The following is a 14,963-nucleotide window of genomic DNA, read 5'->3' as shown; positions in this document are numbered from 1 at the left end:
TATATATATATACACACACACACATGTGACTATATATATATATATATATATATATATATATAGAAGAAAATATATATATATATATATTTTCTATATATATATATATATATATATATATATATATATATATATATATATATATATATATATATATATATATATATATATATATATATATATATATATAGAAGAAAAGACTAAAAAGACTAAAACATTTTCACCAAATAGGGACCTTACAGTTTGAAATCTAACTGACACCACTGGCTACTTTAAACCTCTAATTAGCCAGTCTGCCTTAAAGACTCTCACTATTTCATTATGTGATCATAATAAAATAATAATAGGCACCACACTGAACATAAATAAGAAAATTTAAAAAAAAAAGTTGTTTTGGGGGCTAGAAATGAAATAGACAAACATTTTAAAGATAAATGCAACCAGACAATCTCCATACAGCTTGGTGTTCATGTGACCACAAGTCCATATTTTTTAAAAGCTGATAACCAACACGATTATAGACAATTTCCTTTAAAAAAGACAATTTAGACAATTTCCTTTTCAAAAACAAAATAATTTTTGACAAATTAAAGTTACAAATGTAAATTGGAGCAAAAGAGTCCAGAAAGAACCCCTAAAGACATAAAAAATGAAATCTAATGTTCTGGTCAGTCAGATTGCACCCTTTGTCGCTGTTTGAGCCAAAGCGGTCCTCATGGAAGAAAAGTATGACGAAATTAAACTGTAAAAGCAAGATTGGAATTTGCTATCATGCAGACTGACGAGCCACAACTTGTCTGGGAAATTGTCTTAGGTGAAAATTTTGGAGGGGACGCCCACTGAATGCTCTCATGCTAAAAGGTTTATTTACCAAGTAAAGAACACTCTCCCCATTGTGGAATGAGAGGCTGTTCATAAAGCATATTATTCAAAGAAGGAACTAATTATCCCATCTGTTTAAGAACAAGATGATTTAGCTCACAAAGAGGAGGCCAACATGTGCTGAAAGGGCAGGAGCTTACAGGAGAAACACAAATTTTCTGATTGCCTTAAAATACATTGGTTCGTCCTAGTGTTCTGTTTAATTGAAATAATAATCTTTCAATTTCAAGTCAAAATCAATTATGACTTTTATTCAGTATTTTTTTTTCTTTTATTAGAGGAGTATCAAACCTGTCTGTAAATAATGAATGGATTGATTTAAAACGACTTGAGTTTGGGACGTGTAAACAATGCTTTTATTTTAGTTTAGCATTGATACGTGATTACAATTGGACAGTTTTGTTCTTCTTGTAGTACATTCATGAATAGTCAGAGCGATATTTCCCCAAAACTCTACACTTTAATAATTGTTTAAATCAAAGCTTGACTTAAACGTGATGATTAACTTACTTGGATATTTAGAATTCTGGGGGGAAAAAAACAACAAAAAAACTGATGAGGTACTTTTAAATTTAAACAATCCTGATTTTAAAACATGTACATTTACCCCCAATAAAATATAGTGCACTTGCTGCTGCATTTATAGTGATATAACTTATCAAGATAATTTTTAAATTAATTTGCTGGTGTTTTCATGCATGAATATAGGATTTCTATCTTAACTTCTCAAATAGTGCAAAACTGCACTCAGTATATGTACTAGTAATTCATTGCACCTATAAACCTAAAGAGTTTTTTTTTAAAAATCATTATTGTGCTTTTCATATTTTTCTTTGAAAAATGAAAAACTGACAACAGTTGGTAACCTCTGCTGAGAGGAAATTGCAATTTGGGATTACAAAAAAACAAAACAAAAGTGAAACGTGAATTTTATAGACAAGAAAATCCAGTCCACACCGAGTGTCGTTACATGTTTAATTGTTATGAGACATTTAATAGCAAAAATATGAATAGTTCATTCATTCATCTTCTTCCATTTATTCCCTTTTGGGGTCACAGGGCTGCTGGAGCCTATCCCAGCCACTTGTGGGCAAAAGCAGGGGACACCCTGGACAGGTTGCCAATTTGTCACAGGGTTGAGTGTCCACAATCCCACACCCACCCAAACACTGTCACATTCACACCTAGGGACAATTTAGATTAACCAATTAACCTATGACGCATGTTTTTGGAGGAAGCCAGAGTCCCCGGAGAAAACCCACACATACACAGGGAGAACATGCAAACTCCACACAGAAAGGTCCCCCATTGATGTTCTGGTTCATATGAATACTTTAAGTATTCATTTTAGTTTTTTTTTTTTAAAAGAGAAAAAAATTCCTATTCAAATTTATTTTATCAATGTGTTTGTTAGCTACATAATTCAGATTGTACAGGATCCATTATCATTTAAAAAAAAACAAGTTGCCAACAGGACTCAGCTGTTTGCAAGACAGAGATTTGTATAAATCATAGATTAAAAAACAATATGGCATAGTTTATTGCTCATTTTTTAAATTCATTATGGCACAAATTAACACAAGTTTTATTTTGCTGCAAAGATTTCATCCTCATCTGCTGCTCAATCTTCAGGTCAAACTCTTCTCTTTCTCTGTAAATTAAAGCAAAATAAATGTTAAGAGGAATAATCGATTTGCAAACGCCATGACTTAACGGACAAAACCACAAAAACCTTACCTGTTGCTAACACATCTGCCTTTGTCATACTTTTCTTTTGCCTTTTTAACAGAAACATTGTCCACCCCGGCAATAGCATGGATGATAGCCTGCTTACAGACAAAAAAAAAAAATTTAAAATACTATAAAAATAGTATCTTGAGTCTCACATCAGGACACATGAGTGACTCATTAGGTCCTGCTCACCTCAGGCAAAAGCACATCTAAGACAAAAGGAACCCTATCTATCTGAGCCACGCAGGGGGAGGTGGTCTTCGCTCTTGCATAGAGCCCGTTTAGGTAAAAGTATACTTGGTCTAACTGCTGATCATCTTCCAGGTAAACGTTCACCACTCGTCTTTGTTTGGCACTTAAAAAGGATTGAAGCCACTTGGACTGCTGCTGCCCACTAATCACAGCCTGCCAAGAGAGACACAATGACTTCACTCTGCAGACTGCAATCACTTGTCAAGGATACGTACAACTCATACACAAAAACAAGCTTAATGGTTCTTTCAATAAACACATTTCTAACCCAAAATGAATCCATATTTGTTTTATTCTAAATAGTTGTTTTTTTAACAATGGTTGAACGGATGCAATTATTTATAATGTAAAGTTATTTTTTAACCCAAAGTTGATCGATCTCTCCGTTTGTCTATTGGAGTGAACAATTAAATTGTACAAACAAAGTTTACTGGAAAACCTGAAATCAGTAATCTAGATTGAGTCTTTGTTGCATATTGGGGGATTTAAAAAATCCACTGTCAGGAAATTGTTTAAATAATCAAAACTAATGACATTCAAGTTAGTTACCCAGAATTGAAGCCACAGAAAAATTATGTTTAGTGCAGAGAGAAAAGAAAAAAAGAAACAACATCGCTACTTTGTATCCAAACCTGTTTTCTTTTGCTTATACACTACATTGTTCATTGTTCAGAGGTTTTCCTTTAGCAAAAACAAGCTGGACATCAGTAAAATGCAGCCAAAGAAAATGAGTCAGGCTCGTTAACAAAAACATCTAAATACTAAAATGATTTACATGCAGTTCAAAAGCTTCCATTCACCAACGTCCCTTTAGTGAGAAGGCAGCATGAGGAAGAGACACAGGTTGTGTACCAATTCCCTCAATACTCACTATATAGTGCACTACACAGTATAGGGCATTCATCATTTTGTAGAGCTGTCGGAATCCGCAATTCCAAAATCCAGTGCCGTAGAAATTTCCCAAAAGTCTATGCGAAAAAGTAGTGTACATCGATGCTCACTAGATTGGCGAATATAGAACACAATGCATTGCGTTTAAATGGTTTGTAATTTGAAAGAAATGCAAATGCATTTTTTTTTAATAAAAGCATCCAAATGTCATCATCAGAACACATTAGATCCATAAACAGTCTTCCCAAAAAGTTCATTTTTAAAAGTAGAGAGCGTATGTCCAAGTTGCATGAAAATTTAGAGCACTATATAGTCCCGCGCTAGTCTGAGGGGTTAAGGAGTAGTGAGGGAATCTGGACATAGCTTCAGTTTCCACTAAAAGTTTAAATTAGTGTAAACATGACATCTACATGTCCGTTTGTTCATGCAGAACTGTTTGGGTGAAACCACTACAGAAACAGTGCGGCGCTCAGCTGAATCACATGGTGCTACATATAGTTGGTTTGAAGGACTTTCTAATTGTGTATAGAAGACATACAGTATTGAGAGAGCCTCTTTGTACACTGTCAACGCAAACGCAGCACCCAGACAACTCCTACCAGAAGGCGCTTCTCCACCTTGCGCTGGTTAACAATGAAATGTACGAGCTTCTGGTTAGCACGGTTGTGGGCAGCGTGGCTCCGGTCTGGCAGCAGCCTCTTTGAATTCCTGCAGGCTTCTTCCTCATCTCCTGCACAGCTGGTCTTCTTGGGGTCGTTGCATGGCTCCTCGATCATGCTGTCACTGGCAATCATGATTGGTCCCTCTGAGGCGGCTGATGGAAACATTCTCCTCACTGGATAACCTGCAGCAGGTAAAGCCCAGCAGATCAGGATCAGGAAGAGCTGCTGGCCACTTTTCTCTCTGTGGTGCCTTGGTCAGTGGAAATACTTACTCATATCGTGGTTTAAGTACTCAAGGAAGGATACCGAAAATGAGTTGCAGGCTTTAAAAAAACAAAACAAAACACAATCAGTCCTTCTATAATTCAAGGGAATTGAACTTTAAAATGTAACCAACACACCATTTACCTTTACGGATTGTGTAGTCTTTTATAAGTGCTAAGGCCCAAGAAACTGCAGCATTGTAGTTTTCTTTGGCTTTACACTTCAATAAGAACATTTATCAAAGTTAATGTCAGGGACTTCCAAGAGTTTGGATATAGAAGTGATGTAAAAAAAAAATCCTCACAATCAGCTCATTTGCCTCTTCACAGTCAAAAGGCTTCAAGGATTTCAGAGCAACAGTGAACCTGGCGGTACACAGAAAACTCAAGCTAATTATTTTAGCTTTTACTAGCAATTAGATTGGCCAACTGAGGCATTTTTTAGTAAAAAAAATAAAACATGAAAAGATTTCTTTACCCTTTCTTCTTCTGAATACTTTCATCATCAACAAACATAATGCTTGCTTTTCTCTGTCGACGGTTCACGCTTTTCACCTACAAACAATTTTTTAAATTCTGAAAAAAACTTTAGTTTTCTATGATATTTTTTGCCTCTGACATTTGAAGTCCAAAGCAAAATGAAATTTCCACACTTCCACACCTACCAGTGAGGGCCAGAATGGATAGTTTCGACATTTGCACCATGCAAATGTTCCCTCTGTGATGGCTAAAGACTCTGAAAGACATTATTCATTTCTAAATGTTTTGCAAGATAAGCACAAAAAAATAAAAGCACATGTAGTCAATACACTTACTTTTGTCTCTTTGGGTCAAGTAACTTGGAAAGTTATCCTCTTCGTCCTCGCTGCCCTGATCCTCCTGAGGGGGTAATGAGGGCAGCTGGGGCTTTTCTGGACTCAGTTCTATCGACAAGTCTGAGGACAAGGACTCGTCTAGGGCAAATGTGGAGGAAGCAAACACAGTGTGAGATAAATATCTCATGAAAACTCATAAATGTGAAAAATAGCAGAGAGTTTCACTCTTAAGAAATGAACTGACCCAAAGAATTTGAGACAAATTCCTCAAATTATTTGGCTGTCCGCCATAAGCGGAGCCTCAAAGCAGGGTTGTGTATTTGCAACATTTAAAGAGCCTTTGCCTTTATAGGAGTACGAAATGAAAACCAACATTAACTACCTTGTTCTGTTGCATCAGACATTGCCAGTTCAAAACGTGGTCGTTCTCGTATGGATGACCAAACGCTGGTTTCCCCAGATAAATTCCCATTCGGATTTTTCCGAGGTCTGCCACGTCGACGCTTGACTGGAGAACCGTTGGCCTGCATCTGTGCCTTGAGCTGTCTTGGCTGAGAGGCATCAAACTTTCTTTTTCTCCTGTTAGACTTTGAGCAGGATGTTGCAGAATCCATTTCTGACGTCTACAACACAAAAGGAGTTAAAAGTAATTGTCTTTTTTTTTTTTAAATTTCAATAGTTATACTATGAAAGATGTTGAATTTCAAAAACTGTGTTGATAAACACCGGTTTAATAGTGATGAGCTCAATACACGGAGGATCCTTTTCTTGGTCTTCGAGAGGTGGGCTTGAAATGATAGGCAAAGTTTTTCTTGAGGAGTAGCGGACGGGTGTGGAAGTCAGGCTGGGACGTGGTGTCTTTGCTGTCTGCCTCTTGCATCTTTTTGAAGTGCTTGTAGGGGAACTCAGAGAGGAGAGGCTTCTAGTCGGCAAATCGCTGCCTGCAACAGCATCCGACTCCTTCACAGCTGGAGCTGAGTGAGCTTCTGGAATAGCAGTGTCAGTGCATTTCTTTTTACTTTCCCTTTTTGTTGTTTTACGAACTCCACCTGGAAAAAGAAAACATCCCTGAGTGCATCCACAGCCTCATAAACACTGGGGTTGCCTATAGGCAACAAAGCGCTTTCTGTGACTGGTTACCGTTCATTGTTGTGCCAGTTGCTTGAGTTCACTCATAGGAGCTTCTTCCATAAAGCTTCATCTGCTCAATCAGAAAAACTTCCATGTTATGCCTGTGCATTTGACACTTGAACATATCTTCACTTAGGGACAGGAACCTGATTTTTGTGGTGCAAGAACCATGGCTGCAGCAGAGAGCCTGAAGGAGGCCCTGTTAGGTGTTGTGTAATATAAAGCCCAACAGGCTTTTTCTCTACATCATTCAGTTTATCTACTGCGCATGTGCGACAATAAACCACTAGATTTTTTTTTTTTTTTTTTACTTTCTCCAGTCTCTTAAAACGAGCTGCGAACAGCAACAACATAAAAGACAGAGCTCAGTGATGGTTGCTTATTCGTGACAACAGGTGACCCACACATGGGAAAACGCCCACCGGGCTTCAACGAATTAGGGAAACAAACTGTCAAGACACGAAATAACCTCAGATTCATAAGAAGATCATCAACCGAAAAATACAAAACCAAACTAAGTCCACCCCCGAGAGCCTGTTACTAATAAAAACAGAAAAATATCTCCCGGGGAAAACCCCACAAATAATATTTTTGGCTACAAATGTACTAGTTACACACCTGGCTGTAGACGTCTTCTGTGTTGATGATTACGTTCCAAATAATTTTAAATGTCGCAGTACCGGTTCGTTGTTCCTCCGTAGAGCTGCCGATTGCACACCAATTAGCTGACTCTATTGAATTCAGCAATCGGACAATAAATTTGACCAAATAACCTAAATATTTACATAGAAAAAAACAACACTCGAGGATACGTGTGTATTCCTGGTTTTAGCTACTTCTTTTGTTTCATTTTTAGACTGGCAGCTACCAAAACGCCACATAGCATCACCTAGCGGCATGGAAGATAATTGCAACGGTCAGTCACAAAATCTACAGAATCGGTGTGTGCAGTCAAACGTACGCCGAATACACTAAATTCTCTGATAATAATGCATAATAAACAATAAGTACTAAATTTGCTCCTTCAGCACCAGACTGTTACACCCACAGTGCAAGAAGCGTTACCGCAGGTCATTCCTCCCCACAGCCATCAGACTGTACAACACTGTGTTAAAGGGACACTCCACGGTCCCAGGTTTTTTTTTCTTTTTTCATTCACTCATTTATTTATTTTTCTTTTGTTGAAGTTGTTGTTTTTCAATTTTCAGTTGTTTTTGTTCCTGAACAGTTGTTTGTTTTTGGTGTGAACTTCATTACTTATTTCTGTATTTGAAAAAAATAAAATAAAAAAAATAATATATATATATATATATATATATATATATATATATATATATATATATATATATATATATATATATATATATATATATATTTTACATGTTTTTTACAGTTTACTGTTTTTTACAGACCACGTGATTTTTACACTTTTGCAGCTGTATTTATTTAATATTTAATATTGATTTATTTAATAAGAATCTCGTTTTTTAATAATATTCATAATAATTTTAATAATAATTTTTAATTATTTAATATGAATGTCATTTGTGATGTCCTTTTTTGATGTTATATTATATAGATTATTTCTGAATGTCATTTTTGCTGCCACAGATAAATGAAATTTCCCCATTGTGGGATTAATAAAGTCATCTATCTATCTATCTATCTATCTATCTATCTATCTATCTATCTATCTATCTATCTATCTATCTATCTATCTATCTATCTATCTATCTATCTATCTATCTATCTATCTATCTATCTATCTATCTATCTATCTATCTATCTATCTATCTATCTATCTATCTATCTATCTATCTATCTATCTATCTATCTATCTATCTATCTATCTATCTATCTATCTATCTATCTATCTATCTATCTATCTATCTATAAATACCTGATCAAGTTTGCAAACACACAGAGGCCAGGTATTTTTTTTAAACTTTCAGTCCAACAGACTTAAGAATGCGTTTGAAAAACTAGTTGTAACATAACCTGGTTCTCCAAAGAGACTGCTTTTATTCCAACTGCAGCTAAGCTTTTGAAGAAGCCTATGAACCTTTTTTAATGTTTATTCTATTTTGAATTAGAATTGTACAATTTGTTTTCAATCAGAGCGTAATCTTGACAACATGGATCTGTTAAAGTCACATGACATTAAAATCTTAGATATATCTCCTTCATGACTTATGTTCTGAAGTCACTGTTGATGTTTTTCCTCATTTTCTTCATGTTACTGTTTGGGTTACAGAACTTACAGTAATCTCACACTAATGCAGTTATGTTAATACCAAAGCAAAGCCCCAATGCAAGTTTATAAATGAAACAAGTTTTCTGGCCGCAGAGAAGCTGAAAGGCTCACGTATTTACAGACAGATTAACTATGAAAAGCAGCAGAATATCATAACTATGCAGAAAGAATGATTGTGGTGTTTGATGTTGCTTTGTACTAATGAGATGTGTCCAAAAGTAGTACAGAATTTTCAATTAAGGAATATTCACCAGTTTTAAAAGATAGCAGCTTTAGTTGGGTATTTGTCATTATACATACTTGGGTGTAAAAATTCATTTTAATAACGATTCAATTCTTGTAATAATTTGTGGTTGACGATCTGATTCATCCTCAATACTGGTTTATTTTGAACAATTCGATTCGACCTGATTCACTGACCTAAAATCAATCCAGGATATATTTAGCCAAAAATTCAACTAGTTTGACTCAGAGATAAATACCTGGGGACTGAACAGTGCAGGTGAAGTTTTCCAGATTCCCTGGGTTTTTTTTTTTTCTACAAGAGAGTAAATTAAATCTGTGCACATACAAACAAGTAAACAAGAATTACTGGCAAGTCCATTCACATTTTAGTTTCCTAAAGTTCAGACCAATGTTGTCTTTCCACATCAAAATGATACAAATGGAACATGATTAGAGCATTCTGCCACACTGGTCACATGTCTTTGCAAAATTCAAAGTGTTTCCACAAATTAAACTGGAATGATGACTTGATTATTTTTGGCTGACATCACTTGTGATATCACTTGGTCATTTTTAGTAAAACAAACCGGTACCTCATTCCAAATGGTGATTTCCAATCGATTTATTTCATTTTGAAACAATTTAATAATGGTATAGGTTGATTCGATAAACAACTAACCTCAGAGAGATCTACCTGGTTGGATCGTGGGAATATAAATTGATTAATTGATTAAGTTGATTTATAGTGACACCCCAAATAAATGTGCCAGTTTTTTCCCTGTTGTGCCATCTTGTTAACAGCAGAGAGCGCTGTGTAACTACTCTGCTCTGTTTTCTCTTCTTGTTGGACTGGTTGCTGTGAGTAAAAAAAAAACAACAACCTGAAATTGATGTGTAATCTATTTATTTATATCGTAGTAGCCAAAAAAATATAATATCTAACCTTTGGGTTTCAAGTTGGCTTCACAAAATGTTTCTTACTGAGCATGCTGGTTTAATTTTGTTTGACAGAGAGGTGAAACAGCCCTCTAATAAGCATTAAGATATAAGTGAGAAGTAATCACTGAAAACAAATTTTAAACAGTTAAATACTAAGTACCATTGGTACAACACAAATGCACCTCTTTCTATTAAAAATATGAATATTTTACTGTTTTAAAAAATCCTTAAAAGTCCCAGTAGTGCCAACAATAGAAATTGGATGGTTGAATTCTCTATTTTCTCCATACATGAGTCTGAAATTGTAAAGCCGCTGTTGACCAGTGTTTGACTGAACCCCTCCCTCCAGATGTTGCTCGTGTCCGGGATTAAAGCTCAATTCACCCGTGTGTGAGTCCTGTTTCCTCTCTGGAGCATGCAGCAAGACACTTGCCACCCAGCCGCAGCCAGATGTGCATTGGCCAAAGGTTGATGAGGGGCAGGTTGGCTCCGCCCTCTTATCCAGATGTGCGTCTGCCTCCAGGCTCCTCAGTCTACCGCTGGCCTTAGCAGAGGGAAGTTCACAGAGGAGCACACAGGACCACTAAACGTCCCGGGCTGAGCCCTGCCTGCAGCTGTGCTCCTGGGCCCCCACCGTCAGACCCGAGCTCATATCCTGGATATTCACCTGCGCGGCGCAGAGCTGATGGAGAGGGTTAGTGCTGAGAGCACAGACGGTCCAGGGAGCTGCTGAACACGTTCTGCTGAAAAAAAGGGAAAAAAGGGGGAGCGGTCTGCGCAACCGGTGTGATTTCCTAAGCTTTTTGAAGTGATCGACGGGCTTTTGCGTTTACTGCAGGGGAAAGACGCCGTCAGGGACGTGGGATGCGTTCCAGGCGCAATGGGAATGTGAGTGATTTCCACATGCGTCTTTGCGCGCCGTGAGGTTGCACCCCAACCTCGAGAAGAGCTAACTGCAGGGGCGCGTGGTTAATTGAAATCGATCCAGTGGTTCCTTTTTGGATGTGAGGCGGGCAGCAGCGGTTGTCTCTCCTCTCCTCCCCCTTTCCTCTCACCTCCAACATGACTTCACTGTCAGGGACTAAGGAGAGGAGCAGCCGGAGCAGAAAACATGCGGTAGGTTCTCCAATTCACCGAGGAGTTGATGCTCTGTTGCCATTATTCCTTGAAAACATTTGGAAAAGAAACTTGGATGCATTTCATCAACCCATTTAAATGGCAATCATGTCTGTCTTCCAGCCATGACATGTGTGTTGATGATGCTGTCTCATTTCCCACAGAATTATTGCACATCACCACCTGTGCTGTCACAGTGGCGTGCATTTTGCAGCAAATGGATCTACACGCCTTTTTTTTTAATCATTTGTTGATGCAGATAAGACATTGAGCTCTCTATATTTAACACCTGCATCCCATAATCAGCTCCACAGTTTAGTTTATCCCACCCACATCTCAACTTTGAGCATTCCCACATATCTACCTACATGTTGCTGCCTTATTGTGGTGCTTGTGAGGCACTTCACTGCTGCACAGCCTCTCTGCAGGCATCACCACTTCTGAATAGATTCGCCCAGCCGCAAAAGATCAAATTCTCCAGTCCTTCTGGCTCATTTGATGCTCTCAAGTGGTTCGTTGGAACACACCGGCACAAATCTGCCCTGACTTGATCATATTTTTTCACCAAAGGAAACATTCAGAGTCTCTTCCTTTTTCTTTCAGCAAAATATTTGGTATCATCCCTTATTTGTAGTCTAAATATTTTATTTTGAAGGTTGAATTCCTTCTCTGTTGCCACCTCACTGGTTGTGTTATTGCATTTTTAACATCCTTTAATGACGGCTGTTTGTTGAGTCTTTTGTACACATCCATATTTGCTTAGTTCAGCTATGTATCAATGGCGGGAACCAAAACCTGGAAGTTGATATTGAATTATCATGTTATCTGTCATTTATTAATTTTTGCACAAGTTGCAAAAATAAAAAAAGATCAAACAATAAATTATTACCTTAAAGTATAAGAGCACATTTTTGTTTATACAAGTATTAAAGTGTACAGCCACAGGTCCTAACCTCCTCTGGATTCTCTTCTCATTCTGAATTTACCTGCTCTGAGGGCAGACTTGTTAATGCACACGTGTTACACATTCTTAGTATGTACTCCTCATGCCCGATAAAAGGCACACCATGTTTGTTTTTTTCTCAGATGTCTGACACATCTCCAACAAAATCTGCATCTTTTTTCCCGGACACATGGTACCGCAAGACCTATGAGGAAACCACCCGCTCTGGCACACGCCCTGCCCCAGAGGGTGCTGGCTCCATGCCTAGCTCCACTGGAACCCCGTCTCCAGGCTCGGGGATCTCATCACCGGGATCCTTCTCTGGATCTCCAGGAACCATTTCTCCAGGGATTGGCACAGGATCACCGGGGTCTCTTGGCGGCTCCCCTGGTTTTGGTACGGGATCGCCGGCCTCAGGCAGTGGGAGTTCTCCAGGGAGTGAAAGAATGATATGGTGTGAGAACTGCAATGCTCGGCTGATGGAGCTGAAGCGACAGGCTCTGAAACTGCTCATTCCTGGGCCCTTCTCCAGCAAGGTAGAGGCATTTTGTCCTTCACTCTCTCTCTTTAGATTGTCAGCATGATTGTTATGGGATGATTCTTGCATGTTTTGCTTTTCATTTTGTGGTTGGTTGTGATTAACAAGACATATTACCTTAGACAATCCTGATTCTTTCAATGATTTATCACAAAAAAAAACGGGTTCCTCTTGTCCTAACTGTGTGAGTTAGGGTGATGCTGAATGTCTGCATAAAAGATCAGACTCTAAGATAATGATTATTTCTTAGTATTTAAATAAAGTAGTGTCAGAAAAAAGCTTTTCAGCTGCTTCCTTCCATCTTGCCCAGCGTTTTTAGCTCAATCAACACAATTGCTGCATTTTCTGTAGTGAAATGAAAATTCCCCCTTTGAGAATATCAGTGTTAAAGATAGCTAAATATTTACAAACATTATAAATCAATCTAATTCAATCAGGAGTTTGTTTTACATGTAAAACCCATCATGCACACTATACACGTTCAAATGGCACAAGTAACAATATCTCCTTTAGATTTCTATACAGAAATTAATTTTCTCTAATTGCTTTATTCACAAAAGTGGCCAGAAACCAGATTACTGCAACTTTGTAACCGTAAAGTTTCACATTCATGATCATCAAAGGAGTCTTTTGGAGTTTTATTTTGGTTTCCGGATTCACTAAAGGCAAATAAAAGAAAAGACATGATGATGAAAATAATTATTTCTTTGATTATGATATTTATTGTTTACACTTTTGCACACAGCTATCATAAAGACAAACAATAAAAATGCTACAGGCTCCTGTCTGTAATTTACTGAAATATTTGATGTTGTTGCTTTATGTGGCAGAATTTAATCAATAAGGAGGAAATTATTTGAGTTCATTAGTTAGAATTCCACTACAAATACTGCATGTCACGTGTTTTTTTTTACTTATAGGAGTCTGCAATACTTAACTAAAACAAATGTTCATCAATCCAATTTATTCCTTATTTACCCACAATTCACTGGACAATCTAAAACTTAAGTTTTTATGTATCTTTGATGGATTATTGTAACTAACAATTATTATCTCATTTGGAATCTGAAAACTGAATAGACCAGAATGCCTTTGCACCACCAGACCATGCACAATAAATCCTGGTTCTGTCATTTTACAGCTTATGGAGAAAACATTTGCATTACACATCTACTGTGCAGGTAGTTGAGTCACTGATATTTTCAGTCCAACTGTTAATGGGATCCATGGAGTAGATAAAACTGCTAAGGTTGTTGTTTCCACCATCATATGCAAGAAATGGATAAATGGTCACTTGACACATTTGGTTTGCATCAAGGCCTTTTTAAACTCAGATCCTTCTGTTCTGTGATTGTTACTATAATTCTCAGCTACAACATCATCTGTTGGAAAAAAAAAACTGTGAGGGGGGCAAATTTGACATTCACTCTTCAATTGAAAAAGAAAAAAAACCCTATATGTCATTTACATATATTTCTAGTCACTCAGTTTAAAAATAAATAATAGAAACAGGTTTTATACAAGCTAATTTCTGTTTTAAAGTTTAGCTGTTTTACATTTGAGTAACTGAAAGGCAGACTTGTTTTGTGACAAGCCATCTCGGGGTTACACAATAAACGGATTTGACTCTGGTTACTTTTTTGTATTTATTTGCTTTTATAAAGGAAGTCAAAGGGTTGTTCCCCAGGTGTGTAGAGGAACAGTAAAACAAAAAAGTAATTACTCGAGGAGACTTTCCATAAAAGTCTTATCCAGAAACAGAGCGCAAACTTTATGTAAGTGCACTGCTTATGTTTGATTAACTTCTGATTCATGTTCTGCAAACAAGTGTTTTAGATTATTAAAGTAGACTTACTCTAATATAAAACAACATTATATTACACTTCATAGTTTTCTGAAAACTATTATTCATACTTAGACACATCAAACTGCTTACACGTTTTTGTTGATCATAGAATTATAATATGGTGAACTCCTCTTTGGACAAGTTCATACTCTTTTTATTGACATTTAACTGTTTTTGTCTTTTCTTTCTTCTTCCTATTGTTTGGAATTTTTTTAACCTTAGCTGAATATGTCTGCCATGATGTCTTAAACTTTGTCCAAATAGCATCAACCCTTGTTTCTTTAAGGCTTAAGGAAATGAGGGTTGATGCTATTTGGGTAAAGTCCAGCTTAAGGCTTAATAAAATTATTGGGATGTTTCCCCAGCAAGTGAAAGAAGTTTGATTTTATGCTCAGAATTTTCATTTAAGTCCTTTTTTTTTTACCAATGCAGGTTTAAACAGTGGTAAACAGTATTAAACTATGTGAAGTTACCCTGA

At 36.9% G+C, this 14,963-nt stretch overlaps 2 protein-coding genes across 3 annotated transcripts in view; one reads left to right on the top strand and one right to left on the bottom strand.

Annotated features, from left to right (window-relative positions):
- Positions 1–1,837: 1,837 nt before the first annotated feature.
- On the bottom strand, positions 1,838–7,505 carry LOC101169845 (PWWP domain-containing protein MUM1). 2 transcript variants are annotated; one of them, XM_011492483.3, is made up of 14 exons: positions 7,243–7,505; positions 6,634–6,694; positions 6,220–6,542; positions 5,876–6,116; positions 5,494–5,631; positions 5,344–5,414; positions 5,157–5,233; positions 4,984–5,044; positions 4,824–4,899; positions 4,688–4,738; positions 4,353–4,597; positions 2,803–3,015; positions 2,617–2,708; positions 1,838–2,530 (listed from the first exon to the last, which is right to left on the bottom strand). In XM_011492483.3, the coding sequence occupies exons 2-14, from the start codon at positions 6,638–6,640 to the stop codon at positions 2,425–2,427; spliced, it is 1,701 nt and encodes a 566-aa protein (XP_011490785.1). In that variant the 5' UTR covers positions 6,641–6,694; positions 7,243–7,505; the 3' UTR covers positions 1,838–2,424. The 2 variants fall into 2 exon arrangements, with proteins under 2 accessions (XP_011490785.1, XP_004067430.1); XM_004067382.4 differs by having other exon boundaries at positions 2,617–2,705; positions 7,243–7,501.
- Positions 7,506–10,155: 2,650 nt separating this feature from the next.
- kif26b (kinesin family member 26B) overlaps positions 10,156–14,963 on the top strand; it is a 98,299-nt gene continuing 93,491 nt past the window's right edge. Inside the window, exons 1-2 of the mRNA XM_011492476.3 lie at positions 10,156–11,158; positions 12,245–12,637. Of these exons, the coding sequence (XP_011490778.1) occupies positions 11,105–11,158; positions 12,245–12,637 (447 nt within the window). The 5' untranslated portion in view covers positions 10,156–11,104. The remainder of the gene's footprint in view (positions 11,159–12,244; positions 12,638–14,963) is intronic.

Source organism: Oryzias latipes, chromosome 3 (assembly GCF_002234675.1).
Source record: "Oryzias latipes chromosome 3, ASM223467v1".
NCBI lineage: Eukaryota > Metazoa > Chordata > Actinopteri > Beloniformes > Adrianichthyidae > Oryzias > Oryzias latipes.
This window is presented reverse-complemented; position numbering and strand designations above follow the sequence as displayed.

Bases quoted from the DNA above. Each gene is read 5' to 3' on its own strand.
- LOC101169845 (XM_011492483.3), bottom strand. The intron at 4,900-4,983 runs GTGAGGATTTTT...TTCTTATTGAAG, and splicing joins AAGAGGCAAATGAGCTGATT to TGTAAAGCCAAAGAAAACTA. The intron at 2,709-2,802 runs GTGAGCAGGACC...TTTGTCTGTAAG, and splicing joins TAGATGTGCTTTTGCCTGAG to CAGGCTATCATCCATGCTAT.